General features: G+C 28.8%; 1 protein-coding gene across 1 annotated transcript; it reads left to right on the top strand.

The window, feature by feature from the left end:
- Positions 1–6,649: 6,649 nt before the first annotated feature.
- Positions 6,650–16,033, top strand: LOC142321056 (macrophage migration inhibitory factor homolog). The gene is made up of 3 exons (XM_075359061.1): positions 6,650–7,180; positions 10,206–10,378; positions 15,740–16,033. Exons 1-3 carry the CDS (start codon positions 7,073–7,075, stop codon positions 15,822–15,824), a joined length of 366 nt encoding a protein of 121 aa, XP_075215176.1. The 5' UTR covers positions 6,650–7,072; the 3' UTR covers positions 15,825–16,033.
- The last annotated feature ends 3,080 nt before the right edge of the window (positions 16,034–19,113 follow it).

Genomic DNA, 19,113 nt, shown 5'->3' with positions numbered 1-19,113 from the left:
CACACCTTCCACATCATTCTTTGCTCCCACACTGTGATCCTCCAAGGCACTCTTGATACTGGTTCCTCACCTGATCATTCTTAGATTTTTCTTTGTTCTATTTTGTTTTTTTTTGTTCATGTTCACTTGTTGCTACTACTAAGCATTCTAAGATCCTGATTCTGACCAATTAGTGATCAATGTTACAAGGTCTCTGGCTGCTATTACATTTTCTACTGAGCTTGCATGTCTTTTTGATACCAGCACGTGGTCAATTTGGTTCACTGCATTAGAACCTAGTACTTTCCACTTGCCTAAATAAATTCGCTTATGGTCAAAATGTGCTAGCAATTAGAAGCAATTGCTATTCTGCGAGTTCTGCTAACATTCTGCCATTCTCACTAATCTCCTCATGCAGTGTAAACTTTCCTGCAACCTCATTGAGGCAAGGCTTTTTTTCTTATTTTTGCATTGAATTTTCCTAACAGGAGGAACATATTATATTTAGCAGCTGCATTGTATTCATTGGCCTGCTGATCATAAAAGTCCTTCTTGGCTCCTTTAGAGGTTTTTTCAGTAAGAGTGTAAGCAAATATAGTTGTAATATTTCTGAAGGGGAAAACACCCACCTTGTGACGTTACCAGTCGCCACACCAGCCCCTCCATTCCAAGCCCTGAGGGGCTTAACCGGAGGTTATCTTTAGACCCTTTAACTGATTACATCTCACAGTCATCAGCCAGGCCTCGGTCGGGATGCCACTGATGTAAATGCCCCGACAGACATTTGCATCAATAAAATACAAATCAAGTTTTGCCTTCACATAGGCCTCAAACGGACATCTTCACATCCAACCTAACATGATTCCCTCAAACTAACTGAACGAAACCGCGGAAGCGCGAAGCGCCTAGTCCAGATTTGACAGCATTGTTCGTGACTGAAGGCCTCAAAAAACGAACGAGTTGAAAGGTAAATCAGTGCTACATTCATACCAATCAAAATTATGTTTTACGCAACATAGAAATTCAGACCTACACCCAAATAAGTCAACCAATTTATGTCATGTAACAAGGGGAACGTAATCTCATTCCGGTCCGCGCAGGAGGCGAAGACAAATCCCGCACCCCCACCCGGTTCCATCATGGAGTCTTGCGTGGCATTACCAAGTCACGATCAGGACCGCCAGAGGCGGAGGGAAGCCTCGCCCCCAGACCCCGACGGTAGGGACCTTGATGGCAGCGGAAGCCCCGAATCGAATCACAAACAACACCAATATAACTGTGGCTCGATGCCAATGCGCCTACCCCCAACCAATCCAATTCCTAAGCCGGAAACCTAATCATCCGGGATCCTACTACGAAAGAGTACCTCGATTAAACTCCCTCTGCAGACCTACACACCGCAAGGACGTGAAGAAAACCAGCCACTATAGATCATCAGTCCCAAATCCGGTCATTGATTCGAATCCAACAAACGAAACTTTGCCAGAGGGCCACTCAGATACGTCCAGAAAAATCCCTAATACATATTTACATGGACTAGAGAAAGCTATATCCATCACTTTTAGTATGGCATCCTCAGTGCTCTTGCTCGGTTGGAAACCATACTGGTTGTCCATTAGTAAATGATCAGTGGCCAATCTAACATTAATATGCAAATATAGGACCTTCTCAGTCTACTTTTATGTATTTGCTCTGATACTATCCCAAATCCTAAAAGGCTTTTCTTCAGCTTGGCATTGATAAAATCCCATATAATCCACTCATGTAACACACATATAAGAACACTCCTTTGATCTGCTATTTAGACAGTTGAATCTTTTTTTTCTATTTTAACTGCGCCCTTCCACTGGACCTCTTTCACTGCCAGCTCAATTCCATGATCCCTCATTACATCACCAACCTCAGCCATCTTATCATTCCTCAACGTTGTCTGCACTTACCGACTTGCAGCACTCAAAGTATATTTCGCTTCCAACATCTCAATAAGTAATGTTTCCAGTCCTGATCTGAATAAGTAATGTAATAAGAAGTGTTTCCTGTTCTGATCTGAGGCTCATTGCTTGTATTTGTTGCAATTTGCATTTTACAAGGTGGAGCAGCAAACACCATCCGCAACCACCAATGTGGAGGGTCAGGGATTTTTTATTGGAGTTCTCTTCTAGCCAAGTTGCTTTTTCTGCAGCTTACAGAATCTTTCCCACCCTGGAATACCTTTGGGTTATGCCCTAAGCTCTTCCATCGTCTCTACTGATGGAAATTTCTTTCTCTTCTGGCTTTGAGGCTGTTGAATAGTTTTCATATGTATATGCTAGGCAGCGCTCTATCTTGCAAAGTTCTATCATTTAGAGTCAGATGGACCAAGGATTTTTAATGAGGTGGTAATTCTCCCCCTCCACATTTCCCCATCTTTTAAGTGATGAGCCCTGGGTTTGGGACTGCTTGTGACATTATTACATATAAATACACTACAGGAATATTATCCTAATGAAAAAACTGTGAACTTGTGAATTTATTATGATGGACTTGCTGCAGTGATTGTCTTATGAATGTAGCAGTTTGACCGAGTTTAGTAATTGTATCGTAGGCAATTGTTTGTGTGTCTTAAAATGTCTTGATGTTGGAACTTAAATGAGACATGAAGCTTTCTCCATAGATTACTATATAGAATTATTAAAACTGCTGCATACATTAGAAAATTATAATATAATGTAAATTTGAATGGTTCTTGTCATAGTATTCTATTTTGTAGAAGTACCATAGAAGGTTGGTGGTATAGATTTGGGTTTTGTTTTTGTCCACAGTGACTTGTGGTCACTTACTTGAGTATGACTTCAGAAATAACTTTTTGCATTTATACTTGATTTAACTCTAAACTGACAACAATTTTAAGAATTTAAATGCATGCTATTTAATAGCATGGTTTAAAACTGTTGTATTCAGTCATGTCAAATTCAAATTTTTAGAGTAAGAAATTGATAATTAGCTAGATTTTGCTCTAGTGTTATAGTTATATAATCACCTTATTATAAATATCAATGACCTGATTAGACTATGCCTCTCTGTTAACTGTATTTGAAGTTTGCAATATAAAATCAGTACTATTCGATTATAATGGGACTGCAATGAATTTTGCATTTTTTAAATGTATTCAAGCTAAGATTATGAGGTGATGCTTATTAGGTATGTACTATTATCCTATTATTTTACTAGAAATATGTTTGTTTTTGATCTCAAAGAAATTGAAAAAATTTCTGCAATTATTATGACACCATTGTAATGGAAATACAGCCTGATATTTTTCCATTGTAATGGTCCAACAATTCAACAATATTAAAAGTTTTTGTTTCATTGAGTATGGTTGCTTTGAGGAAAATTGAGAGGAAGGATCAACCAAAATATCCGTCAGGGTAGGTGCATAACAAATGAAAAAGAGGAAGCTACTAGATTTATAAGTTTTGAAGTAAATCACAATATTGCCACCCATAATATTGTCTGCTTAGTGACCTGAAATAAGATCAACTGTGGAACTATGCGAACTTTACTGAATTCATGTGGCTTCATCAAATTGGAAACACTAACTGTTTCTACAAAATATTGGCAACTATTAAAGATGTCTGACTTCCAGAAGTGAATATTTTAATACAAGTAGTAAAATTTGTCATATATCACATTTTTTATTATTTGTAGAAACAAAAATGTGTAAATGAGTAAAAATCATTATTAAATCCACAACCTTAACTTTAACTTTCATAACATTTATTATTTACAAACTGTAAGAAAGTTAGCTCTAGGTGTTTTAGTTGTGAAATATGCCTAAAGAAATTTAAATGCTACAAAACTGAGGGTGGCATCATTGAACTAGAAAAGTAGCAGGCTCATATTTTCATTATGATGTTCCACATTAATTTCCAAAAGTTTATTAAATTTTTAATTTTTTCAGAATTAAATTCAACAACTTAACAGTATAAGATTTAAGGGAACATGTATCTCACATCGACTAAAAATATAGATTTTGAATACCATTAAAAAAATTCCAAAATTCAGAGGTATCTTTGTAATGGGAAGTACTGAAAAATCATCGTATTTATTTTCTCAACAGTAGTGGTACCTAGAGAAGAAACATTAGTGCAAAAATAAACAGTAATGTTTCTTACTAATATCTTGTGTCTTTTTTCCTGCATCTCAGGTCAGATGATTCCTCATAGAATACCATATTATTCTGCTTCACTGTTACTCTTTTATGCAATCTTTACTCCTCCTCCTACCATATAACTTATTTATCTGGATAAAATTTTATCGGTCTTAGTTCACATTTTCTGTTCTATATTTCAGTCCACTATCCCAATACTTTCAGTTCATTCACCCATTCTTTATTTGTGACCAAAATACTGGATACTTTTTCATTTCCTCTCTGTAAAATGCTGTTTTTTAAAATATGCATTGCATTTTTAAACTGTTGCTCTCATATGATCTCTGTGTTTTGCATGTCAAGCTTCTGCGCAACACCATTTTGTTTTGTTTTCTTCTTACTCTGTAGCTTCTATGTCAGTGTAAAAATTTATCTGTAACATATCTTCAGTAATGTTTCTTTATTTCTCTTAGTCTGTAACCAGCTCCTTTACATTCTGATGAAATCACCTTGAACCTTTGAGTTTTTTCAACTTCTCCACTAATATTCAATTGTCTGACCAGCTTCTATGAAATTATATTTTCACTTTAAGCATTTTACCATATATTTTCACTGATCCTATTTGTTCTTTTTTTCTAATCAATCTATTGCCCATTTATTTTCTTAATTTGATTCCATTTACATTCTTTCTGTCCTTATAGTTATCAGCTTTTCCAAATTGTGTTTGTATTTTGAAAATAGACATATTTTATTATAATTACTTGGAAAATAGTTTTCATGCTAGATAAATTTCACATTATTACAATACTACATCAGTTAAAAATTGTTATACATTAATCAAATTGATATTGTTTGCGACAAATAATTCCTGATTGATGTTTGAGTGCTACACTTTTGAAAAACTCTCCTTTCTGTATGACTCCATTGAACAGTAGAATTATTTGATAAAAAATGCAGCACATAATATGTTAAAAAAAAAAAAAAATTGGTAGTGTGTCTAACCTTATTACTATGCTGAATCAAAAGATATGCTGTCATCTTTATTATGCATTTAATAAGTCTACGTACCCCCTTAAAATATGTTGAGTAGTGCAACTACTTTACAAAAATACTTCCATTAAACCTAACAGAACTATTTTTGTGCTTTTGAGCATAATGATTTAGTATATGAGGAGTTAATGTTTTTATTCCCATTTGTAATAAATTACCTAATTAATGATCACATTCTTTGAACAAATTTATTTACTGAAATTAATGTTTTTTTTAAACAATACTATTTTGCTTATGAGTTTTTTTAATTATCTTAATTTATTAGATATATTTAAATTTTTCTCATTTTGTGTGTTTTTAGTCTGTAGACTTACTCAAGTTTCTTTCATTCGTCAAAATTTATTTTGAACTATATAAATTTTATTTATTTATGGTTTTCACATACAGTTTAAATTTATATAATTATTTTTGTTTTAATATAGACTGAAACTCCTCTCTTTTTAATACATTAATCTTTACTGACTTGATCAAAGTTTTTCAATGAGATTTTCCTTGATTTTTGTTGGCACATTATTTGAGTTTTGATATTAAAACTTTTATTTAAACTCAACTTTGTTTAAAAAAACACAAACTTTAAAAAAATCTATTTCAGCAGATTTTTAATTTGATGAGAATTTGATTAACTTTGTTTTTGGTAGTTTTTTTTTACATTAGGCTTCTTCAGATACTGATGTTATTACTTTCAGTAGCCCTGAAGAAATCTTAATTATAAAATGCGGTTTACTTACTCGATTTTAAGTGTTTCACTTAATGTGTAAATTATAATTATTATTTATTAATTAGAACAAACTAATTATTTATGCATTTATAATAAAATTTCTTATCAGAAGTTTTTAAACTAGAATCTGAAACTTAACATTGAAAAAATGAGATTACTACCTACTGAACAAGGCAGTAAGGCAATGGCTCAATCCTTGGGGAGTTGGTTTTCGAAAATACTAAAATGTTTCAAGGTACAGTGCCTATTTCCAAGGTATAATGATAATCCAGGTTTTATGGGGAAAAAACCGCCATTTAAAAGATTTTTGTCCATAAAACTGAAAAATTTCAAATTGGTTAAACTGCCGTTTCTTATATACAAAAGTTGCGTTTAGTTGTTCGGTTTCAGATGCTTTTACCATTGTGCTTAGTTATTTTACTTTTTTATTATTAATAACTTCGATCAATTTAGCACGTAGGAGTTATAATTAGGACGTATAGCTTAAACTAACATCTTTTTTACAGCTGTCTGAATGTAGTTCAAACACGAATTCGTCAGTTAATCATCAATCATAGCAACGTAAACATTGTTTTGACTAAATTTTTTTTCGCACTATTCTGTAAAAATGAAAAAAAAAAGTTATCGTAATTCTTAGGAGGAGAAGGTCGATATTTTTAAGAAAATTATTTTTCTCACTAATATCACTTTGTGAACATTTGAACATGGGTGAGAGAAATTTGATTGATGTTTGGATGCTACACTTTCGAAAAACTCTCCTTTCTGTATGACTCCATTGAACAGTAGAATTATACGATAAAAAATGCGGCACATCAAAAAAATCGGTAGTCTGTCTATAATCAGTTAGGTTTGTATAACATCCCAGTTAACACTTTCAATGCAGTTGATGACAATTTATTTTTATCAGCTGATTGTCGTATAAGAATTTTAGTTTTCAATACCACAATATGCTTTTTTGTGGCTTATATGCTCAAATATTGCCAATGATTAACTTAATTTTTCATGTCAAGGTTTTTTTTATTATTCCTAATTGTGATGTAATATAAGATGACGTAACTTTTGTGATGTAATAGTGATAACACATTAAAATGTATATAAGTCGTTAATTACGTTAACGGCCATCATTCGCCTCAGATAGCGGCAATTATTTATTTATACATATTTATTTTAAAGCCAGTTTAATATTTGGTAACATAATGCCCATCTTTAGACTTGAAACTAATCTCGCTAAATGTAAACTTCCATCTGATAGTCTTCAAACAATTACAAAAGTAATTGCAACAGCCCTTAACAAACCTGAAGAAGTAAGTAAAGTAATGTTAACTGTTTTTCAAAGTAATTATAGATGAAAAGTAATATGAATAACTAAAACGTATTGTATTGTTATTAAATTAGGTTACTTTTTTTTGTATCGGTTTTAGGTGTTAACTTGTGCTAAATTAAGTTGCAAGCGTTTTTAAAGTATAATGTTTATTCATCAGCGTACTCTAAGGCAAGTAGTACGCTGAGTGGCTTAAGTAGTTAATATTTAATTTGAAACTAATAAAGTTTTTAAACAGCTATTACTTATAGGCTAATGCCCGTATAGTACTACAGCTAAATTTGTATATATTAATTTGTGGGATATTTTGTATTAATTCCTAGATTAGCCAGATGAAACTAGTATCAGTTTTTATGAATATTAATTAAAATGAATGTATTTTTTAATAATATAGAAGTAACATTCCAGAAGATTTTTTTCATAGTTACAGTGCAGTTAACGTTTTGGTGCTATTACAGAGGATGTCACCCAAGCTGTGAATATCTGTAATACTACTGGAGAAGAAACCGTCATAATTTTGAAAAGATCATCTGGAAGTTTATTTTCACATATTTTGAAAGCACATTTAGCCTAATGTGCTTTAATTAACTTATTATGGTAGGTAATGGATAAATAAAAATTTATTCTTATAATTGGAAATTGTACTACAATATAATCCTTTTTAACTGGATAAGACAGGATCAGATGAATAAGTCTGGATAATCCAGGAATATATTCTTTGTCTATTGAGACAGTGTGAGATATAGAAACTTATTTAAAATTGTTTGTCATGATTTCTTTTTTAACTAATAATGAGTGAATTATCTAATATTCTTGGTGCTTCAGCTTAGGTGTACTGATTGATATAAATATAATCTATAGTTTTTAATACTAATATTTTAAACACCAAATAACGCTACTTTTATTTATTTTATTACAAAAAAAAAATTTACTTTAATACTTTTTTAAGTTAAAATTTACCAATTTAAAAATATTAATAAGATTTATTGAATCTATTTTTTTGTGTGTATTCTAATAGTACTGTACAAACTTGAAATTAAAAAATTGGACTGTCATTACAGAAGAAATTTGTTCTGAAGTTTAAAAAGATTTTCATCTGAAATATCCAAATTGTGAATCTGTTCGGATAATTTGGCTTGCCTTTAGTGAAAATATACAACTTTATCTAAAAATATTGAAATACTTTACTCAATGACCATGAGTTAATTAAAATGTAGTTGCTGTTATATTTGGTATACTGTTATAAATTACATGTTATATGTTGATTTATGATTACTTTTTTATTTATATGTTGAGCTATTGTTAAAACCATTTTTTTTTAAAACAGAGCAGTAAAAAAAATAGATTTTATCAGTAAAGATTTTTAGCTACTTGAGTAATAAAGTACTCTAGTTATATAATTTCCTCCATTAACAAATATTTAAATATTGTATTAGAACATTTTTTTTTTAAATGAGTTTATTTTTAAGATAATACATGTCAAAGATATTTGGGAGTTCTTGCCACCTTAGGTATTTAGCTCTTCTTCAGGTAATTAACTGAATTTTATGATAAATCTTTTTAACAATATTATTTATCAAAATATCTTCTGATTTTAGATGCAATTAAAAAAAACAAAGTGGTGTTGAAGTGTTTTGGATGGTCATTACTTCCCATATTAAATAAAAAAAAATTAATTTTTATGATAAATATAAAATTAAATTAAAAATTGCTTAAACATAAAATTATTAATTGTAGTTAATAACAAAATTGAAATTTTATGAATAAATTAATTATAATACACTTTTTTCATTAGTAATTATATTAAACAAAAATTACACATATAAACCCATTCGTTGTCAATTGCCTCAGAGTATTTACAAGAATCAATCCTGTTTTCAGTAAATCATTTTCATTATTTAATTATTTAGGAAAATTTAAAAAACCACCATTAGAATGTTAAAAAAATAATGCAGTAATAAACAACATTACAGGAAATATTTTTTTAAATTTTACAGGTCTTATCCCTACCCTTCCCAGATTATCCTCTTGTTTGTTACAGAATCATTTATTAAAGAGTTTTTCTTTTTATTTTGATCAAGAAACCTTTTCTACATGTTATAAAAGCTATTTAATTTAAACAATGTGATTTGTTATATTTAATTGCTGCTGTTATTCCAAGAAATTATATTACGACAATGGTAAGATAAATGCCGCTGAATGATAATATTTAAAATTTGAAAAAAAAATTGTAAATGCCTATTTAAATTTCTATCCTAATTATGCATTACAAATTACTAATAAGTATTGTTAGTTATACAAAAAATATGATAAAATGACAAAAATTAAAGTATATCACATCTGTTCTCTTAGATCATGTCTATTACTGGAGAGTTAAGAAAAATAGGTTGAATTATTGAGAAAGAAGAGTTAACATTGCAGGAATAAAGATACTTCATCTTTACATAAAAATGTTGAAATTTGCTTGTTTTTTTTGTCAATTAATATATTATAACATACTGTGGATTTTAGTTACTGTAACAAATTAAGACAGAGAATAAAAAGGACTAAATCGCCAGTAGTGATGAAGAGCTTGATTGAAATGTCCGATATTTCTTAAATGCCAAACTCATGGAATTTAGGTTTAACAGGTAGAAACCCTACTGAAAGACCTACCGAGATGGGGCATGTTTAGCTGTTGTTGGTTGGTGGTTGGCTGTATGGGACAATGGAAAAAAATAAAACTTTTGTAATGGGCACAAACAGCCACAAGTAGAATAATTAATTTGTAGAATGAAAACAATAATGAGTCCAGTTTCACTTGCATGTTTTTTTGTACACATTCTTAAGTGATTAATAGTTTTTATTTTTACTGATATCCTACATCCATTAAGAAGGTAAAAACAATCTTATTTAACTTAAAAAAATTATTTGAAAGTAAAAAGCAGTAAAAATGTAGATTATTCAATAAGAACAAGAATTTTTAATTTTATTTACATTTTGTTTTTAATTACTTATCTCTTGTACAGAAATGTTCTGTTAGTATATTACCTGATCAACTGATTTCTTTTGGTGGCTCAACTGATCTGTGTGGAAATGCCACCCTGTTGAGTATTGGTGGTCTTGGAATTGAAGAAAATAAAAGAATATCTGGAGCTATATTTGATCACATTGAAAATCATTTAGGAATTCCAAAAAATAGGTAAACTTTGTTTTTCTGTCATGAAATGTTTGCTGTGTCCTTTACATTGAACAGGAACTATATTCATTTTTAAGATTATTTGTAGTACTACAAAATAAATAAGTGTAACCTTTTAGCTCTATTTTCAAGGATCACAATTATATTTGTTAGGTAATGGTCTTGAAGACATTTAAGAGCACTTGCAGTCTGTATTTATTATTCAGTGTGTGAATAATTATTATTTTTGTTAAATAGTAAACCTGCAGCATGGTAAACAATGCTTGTCTTATAAAAAACTATGAAGAACAGAGAACATTCCTCTGATATCTACAGTCACAGATTTAGCCACAAAATCCACAGTTTTTAAATCCATAGATCTGGCCATAATATTCTACTGCTTTTAATTATTTCAGTACAAACAAAAGCAAAGAAACACGATCATCTGTGACTTCATTGATTTAAATTGTATTTTTTATATAACTTATATATAATGAGTAAGCAACTCAAAAGTAAAAATGGGTTTTAAGGTACAAAAATTGACTGTCATTATATGGTGCTGATGAGTATGATAGTGTAGAGTGATATTTAGAAAATTAAATATGTTTACGTATCCTTGTGTTTATATTTTATGAATGTGCAATGCTGCATAAAAGAATGGTAACTTATTTTAAAAAAAGTAATAATAACCATATTTATTAAAGCAGACAACAGAACTGTTTTTTTTATAATTCTATATGAGAAGAGACGACCTTCCTTCACCATTTTTAGTAAATACTGTAACCATTTTGATAAATCTACCCACCAATTTAATTAAAATACATTTAAAAGATTTTATTTTATGAGACATTATTTTATTTTACTATTTGCCGACCTCTGTGGTGCGAGTGGTAGCATCTTGGCCTTTCATCTGGAGGTCCTGGACTTGAATCCCGGTCAGACATGGCATTTTCACACACTACAAAAATTGTCATTCATCTCATCCTCTGAAGCAATACCTAACTGTGGTCCTACTAAATCTTGTTCATCGTGTAAATAAGTAACACAAACTTAAATCACTTATAATATTTTTTTATGTTATATTATAATATTTTTATATTAGAGTTAATCTTAAAATGAATTGATTTATGTAGTGTATTATTATGTACTGAGCAGAATAAAAGATTTTATTTATTTATAACAATAAAAAAAGTATAAATAATGTGTTTGGAAGGGACTGATCAGAACAATTACAATGTGGTACAGTTCATACGATGAAAATAAAAGCTTGCTTGCACGAGGCAGATAATTGCTGTGACATTTCTTGTAACATTAGGCTCATTCAGAAAGAGAATACTGTTCAATACAATATGTTTAACTATTTTCATCAATAGCAAACATTCTTTCCACAGTTAAAATCTTTTGATCATTTACTTTAATTTCAGACAATAATTCTTTAAAAATATTTAGCATACTTATAAATATTTCTTACTGTATGTAATACAGAAACGAATAGTTTATACTTGTGTTAATAGATTACTATTACACTCCTTCTATTAAGTGAGTCGCAAAATTAATGATCACTTTATACCACTAAACGTTACCAAAATATTTCATTCAAGTTATATTTATATGCAATTGTAATGCATATTAATACTGATGATGTTTATTACTCAATCATCATCAATACTAATACACATCAATACTAATTATTGTGTATTAAATTTTTAGGCTATAAATTTTAATAATTTATTAATAGTTAAGTCATTTTATATCTGTCATAGAAGAGCTAAGAATGATAGGTAGGTAGGTGGTGGCCGGAAGCCCTGAACAAATTTAAATATTTATTTATTGCATACATTGATGTAGAGAGTACGATTTTATAAAGAAATTAGCTGTAAAGTTGCAGCTTGTGGGATTTCAAGATCACAAGTTCAAAAACTCCGAAAAGAAAAGCAGGATCTTAAATCCAATTTACAGTCATGCTCATTCAGCATTCAAAAATGTATAAACAATGTTCAAAACCAGTTTTGTTCAAGGCATTGTAATAACAGTAACAGTTAACGAATTTCATGCAAAACATAATGCACTACCTACATTAAATAAATTACGTGAGGAACTTCAAAAGAGTATTGAGTTAAAGGATCTAGAACTACATAAGCACTATCCTGAAAGTGTTATGAATTAAGTGGTATGAAACTGATTATAATTATATGAAATTTTTGATTGATAAAGAAAACATATGATGGAAGATAGAATATTAAAGAAAAATTACTGATTACAGTAAAGAAAATTGTTTGATTGTTATCTGGATGGCTTGTATATTTTAATGTCCCATTCGATGATGAAATTGCGGTCGGATGACAATAGTGCAGAAATAGGGTTTATTCAGAACGCAACATTAATTTGGAAAAGTTCATAAAGTGGTGTCTATCAAAACAGTATCAACAACAACAGTTTCATGAAGTGGGCATCTGAAATTTAATTCCTGGTCTTCCCGTTAAGTCAATGGTTGTTATCGATAATGCGTTATACCACAATTCACTTCTAGAGAAGCCGCCAAATTCAAATGATAGGAAAAGTTGCATGATTAATTGGTTAGAAAAGAACAATATTCCATTTAATAAGGCATTATTAAAACCATAATTGTATGACATAATTAAATCGTATTTTGACTATCACAACTACCACCTTACCATCCTGTTTAAATTTAATCGAGATGTTAGTGGTTGGCTCCAAAAAGACATGTTGGTAGTAGTAACAAGATTTTTAATGTCAAATATTAATAAATTAGCTGAGCAAAATACGAATGAAATGAATAAGGATGATTTGAAACTATATAGTAATCGTGTAAAAAAAGCTGAAACTGAGTATGAGAAGATGGAACTGCTAACTGATGAAATGAAGGATAAATTTGTCATATATCAAGACTGTGGTTGTGAAAGTGACTGTTCCAATGAAGACAGAAAAAATGAGCTTGCACAGGAACTGGATATATAATGCAAATTTCGTGTAAGTGTTTATAATAATAATAGTACAATAATCAACAATGAAAACAATCTTACAAAAAAATTTGAAAATTCTAAATACTGTACAAAAAATAATTGTACATCTAATTTAGTGTAAATATGGTTACAATATACATTCAATCACTAGTTAAGATTTTTTTTAGTTTAAAAATACACCTAAATTAAAATTCTAGTTTTTGAAATTTTTATTTATTGAATTATTAATACTAATTTTGTAATATTGGGTTATAACTAGATTATGACTGGATTATAATAAATTAAATATGCAGTCTCAACCTCTCCAATGCAAGCTTTTATTTTCATTTTAAGTACTATAACTATATATTTTTAATTACGTTGCATATAATTACGAATACGTACTTATTAATATATACGTACTAATTAAATTATAATTACATATTTAGAAAATATAAAACTACTAATTATATTAGATATTTTTAATTATGGTAATGTATCTCTGTCATGTTAGTGCAAATGCTTAGGTAGCCTTCCTGTGTAGGTGGATGACAGTTTAGGACTTGGTTGAACTGTTATATATAGAGTCAAGAAAGTTTTACTACATATCTAGAGACTTCTACAAAGAAGTTACTTTTTTGTAGATTTGAATACTAGATCATGGATACCGGTGTTCTTTGATGGTTGGGTTGTTTCACTTAATCACACATTTCAGGAATGGTCGACCTGAGAATGCATGAGACTACACTTCATTTACATTCATACATATCATCCTCATCCAACCTCTGAAGGTACCTTACAGTTGTTCTGGAGGCTAAGCAGAAAAAGAAAAAAGACTTCTACAAAATCATATAAATCAGATCAATCAGTTAACTGTAATATTAAGGCATATTTTATTTTCAAGACTGCACATTTTCTAAGGAGAAACAAAAAAAAAAATATGTAGAAACCAGAAGGTTGCATTATTTACTGAGTGTAAATAATGCAAAAAATGCAAAACTAAAATGAAAAATATGCAATCAGACTTACTGGTTTCCATCAGAACCAGCTTTGAATGTCTCAGAGAATGTATACTTTTTCATTAAAAACTTGTAAAGCATACTACAGCTAAACATGATAACATGTTTTATGATAAACGTGACAACCGCTAAAACAATGTTTTACCCTTATATTATGGTTGAATTAACTGGCACAAAAAGATAGTTAATATCTTTTCAAAAACAATTAAAAGGTTGATTTTGGAGCAACTGAAAAGTGAAAATTTTAAAGTATCATAACAATTATGCCTGAGCTGTTTTGTGTGTTGTTTTGCATCTCTGTATTATTGGTACATGGTACAGTAACCTTAAGAGAGTTAGTAAACTAGTTCTCATAGAACAATGGTGTTAAACAAGTGTTGATTGTATATTGCTACATTTTACTTGTTCCTTTATGTAACTTACTTATCCTGCATTTTATGTAGCACCTACTTCATCTCTTAAGTTTAACTTCATCGAACTGAAATTTAAATCTGTTTCATTATATTTTCACTGTGTCTATACTATTTGTATACTTTTACTGTACATTTTTAAATTTATGTGAATCTATAGTAATTAAAAATAAAAATGTAAATGTTTAAAACAAAAGAGGATTGTTTAGGTTATTTGCTTTGCAGTTAGTGATGCTAGCCTGTCACATAATACTTTCATTCCCTTTTAATTAGTAGTTGGTATTCAAATTAAAAAAAACACAATAGAAAATATAAATGCTTCTGAATTGATAATGACATGCTTTAATATTATTAATCCAGCAGGTTGCAACAGTATATATATAACATTGGCTGTACAAATTGACCAATTTTAGTATAATGTTTATTATTTTTTAAATTTAATATTACCTTAAAATCATTTGTTTGTTTTTTACTCTTGAGGAAGAAAGTATTTGGATTGGTACTAGGTACTGGTGGAGAAATTTTTTCTATAATAAACTCTCTGATCCCAAAAACAAGTATTTCCTTTTATGAAAGTCTATTTTGGGTGTGAAGTGATAGCAAAGCCTGTGCTCACAATTATGTTTGTGCCTTCATTCACTAAAATATTAATGGTATATATATGCTTGAATATTTTCAAAATCTATCATTTCTAGACTCATAATTTCCTTAATGAAAGAAATAGTAAAGAACTAAATAAATAAAGTGAAAGAGGATTATGTGTAATTAATGATTATGTGTAAATTAGACCAATTAATAAATTTTTTATGATAAGGAGAATTAGAGTGAATCTGAGAAATTTGCAATTTTTATTTTCTGTTACATATAATTATCATTCAATATTTTTGTTATGTTTTTACTTTGTTGAAGCTGGAGTAACTCTTGCATTCCTTTTGAAGCACCCTGTTCCATTTTTATGTAATTCTAATTGATAAACGTTTTTGTTTTTTCTAGGTTATACTTATTATTTGTCGATGCAAAACCTTCACAGGTTGGTTTCAATGGTACTACCCTCCATTCAGTGTATGGAGGAAATTAATTATGATGTAACTGTAGATTACCATAAGGCTACTTGAATGAGTTTTAAAAAAAAAAAATCATTAAATATATTAATGCATTATAGTTCACTTAATTAACGTTCTTAAAAAGTATAATTCTTAAAATCAGATAACAAAATTCTGGGAATTAAATAAATTGATACAATTTATATTTAAATTATTAATAAATTATGTTTTAATTATTACTAAATATTGTTATTATTATTGCTACCACTTTACCCTTTAGGTTAATTTTCTATTTTTTTAATTGTTGTCAGAAATAGTGACTGAATTTCTGCGAGTAGGTTTCTATTCCTAATTTTCAGCTGTTCTTCATTAACTTAATGAGGAATATTTTTTGAACCAGTAATTGTTGATACAGAGCTTCATTGAAATATAGATTAGAAAAAATAAGCCGTATACTATATTTATAAAAATTATATTAATAAATGTAATATATTTGTATGTTAAGAATTTATTGTTGAGTGTATTATTGCTGTTATTATTAATATATATATATCGTAAACAAATGGAAGTTTCATTGCAATAAACAATGCCATTAACAGTAATAGAATCATCTGCAATAATATAAGTTAAAGAAATATTTTAATGTTTCCTTCCAATAAGGTTTACAACTAAATCTTATGATATTCAATTATTAAAACTGATAGTTTAATTTATAACTCATTATTCTGCTGGTAAAAATGTATACATGTTTCTATTGCCTTAATATTAATATTTATGTCTTTTTGTTTAGGGGACAATCTTAACATTTTGAGTGGTCCCCATATTTGTGTATATACAAATAATGGATAATATTGTTGCTTTATATAACTATAAAAAGTAATACCTTTAGTTCTACTTGAAGTCAGTCACTAAAAATTACCTCTTTATAAATTAATTTTTGAACTTTGACTCACTGTTTCAACTCATTGACTTGAAATTGTTTTTATTACTTCCGTGTATGAAGTAAAGGAAGTATTGTGATCGTGAAGAATTTGTTTTCAAATTTCAACAGAAATATCTGACTATACCTCAATACATTTTGACTAGTTTTGGTGTGATGTCTGTACGTACATATGTATGTGCGTATGTGTACATATGTATCTCGCATAACTCAAAAACGATTAGTCATAGGATGTTGAAATTTTGGATTTAGGACTGTTGTAACATCTAGTTGTGCATCTCCTTTTTTGATTGAAATTGACTGAACCAAAAGTGTCCAAAAAAGCCCAAAATCCAAAAAATTTGAATTTTTTACTTTTTCTTAACTGTAGTAATAAGCCCTCACTGAGAGCTTTTCAATAATATGTCATAAGTAGTACTTATTTTTATTGGTTCTAGAGTTATAGCCAAATGAAATTTTAATTATGAAATATTTGGATCTTTTAAGGGGAAGGCATATCAGTTCGAATCAGACTTAATATCCTTTATTTTCTTTTAACTTTTTTTTTAAATTTATATATATTGATTTATTAATAATTATTAACCTCTGACTGTAAAAAAAAAGTATGATAAATAATAATTGAATAACAATAAAAAAAAAAATGAAAAGATATGAGAAGTTATTAATGAAATAAAATGTTATCTACTTTTCATTTTAGAAAAATGTGTATGTAATTTAATAAGCGTACAAGGAAGTGATGTAGTGTCCATATCAGATGTTTATTTTTCTCTAAATGAAAAATAGTCAGAGTGGGAATAATTTTTATCCTTTATCATAGGATAAATATTATTTATCAGGAGAGAATAAATCTAAACATTGAACTTTGACTGTTTCAGCTCATCGACATGAAATTGTTCACAGTGGGAATAATTTTTAACCTTTATTGTAAGATAAATATTGTTTATCAGGAGAGAGAATAAATGTAAACATTTTTAAAAGTGATATTTTATTCAAATTACTTTTAATAAGTAAAAAATTCACTGATATTAATAAGTTAAGAAAATATCATAAGAACGGTAAAGACAATTCTTAATTTTATTGGAAGAGAAGTAAATCTTAAGCTTTCTGCAAATCTTAGAAAACTCTGCAAAATTATTGCCAACTATTTTTATTTAATTCTTTGTAGACAAGCCACTGTATCATTAATATCTTTAAAAAAAGTCCTTGTTAGTGTGATCAATATATATTTTATTTACATTTAATCTATAACACATTTAGATCTCGCATTGTTGAGTTTAAAAATGGTGTACATGTACAATATTTATGTTAATAATTAATGTATTCATATTTAGTTTAACATTTTAAGTTAACATCTTTTACTGCTTGATTTACACTAATATTTATAAAGACAAAATATATAATTAAAACAGCTATTGAACTCAACTAGATTAACAAATTTCTATGCTTTACATAAGTAAGAAGAAAACAGTTATATAGTTTGTCATTAATAAGGAGGACATGAAACTGAAAATAGATGCTCATCAAAAATCCGTAGGATTTTTTCTTTATAATACTGTAATGAAATATTACAAGTAATAACATGAAATAATTAATCTTTGTAATCTCGATAAGTTTAACGATATAATTATAAATATGTATTATACAAAGAAAGATAATCTAAGATGCTGTATAACATGATTATTGAAGAAAGTTACAGCTGATAACGTGAAATAATAAATGCATATTATACAATATGATATAAATATCAGAAATAGAAAAAAAAATTAATTACACATATAACTTAAGTTAGATTATTGAATCAACAGTTTCAAATTATGTTCATATTGGTTGTACGTAATACAGTAATAAATAGTAATGAATAATAATCATAGAACATGGATATATAAGTTGCTTTATCAGCAATTTCTCTTTGTAACAAGTTAGTGCATATATAAATATATATCTTAATAATTATCTTTACTAGTAAATTGGGTAATCTATACTGCTTATTGTACCTAACTCATATAGATTAGGATTTCTTTAAAAGTGTTCGTGAGTCCTTATGATGTCCAGGTGTATTCATTGGTGAGCATCTCACTCCAATGAAGATTTAGTGTAAATAATGCATAAATATCAGAAATCTATTCAGATTGGCATCAGTAATCTAAAATAAATAATACATAAATATCGGAATATATTCTGATTGGGATTGATTATTCGCTACAAATGAACACAGTTGTATGTACGTATATGTTTGTGTTTTATATATGTATGCATGTTGTGCATGATTGTACATGTATGTAGTAAATAACCAGTCTGTAAATTGTTTAAAAGTGTAGAGCAACATTAACGTAATTTAAGAATTACATTAATATGCATTTAGCTTGTAACAGTAATACATTATT

Source organism: Lycorma delicatula, chromosome 3 (genome assembly GCF_047948215.1).
Source record: "Lycorma delicatula isolate Av1 chromosome 3, ASM4794821v1, whole genome shotgun sequence".
Lineage (NCBI taxonomy): Eukaryota > Metazoa > Arthropoda > Insecta > Hemiptera > Fulgoridae > Lycorma > Lycorma delicatula.
This window is presented reverse-complemented; position numbering and strand designations above follow the sequence as displayed.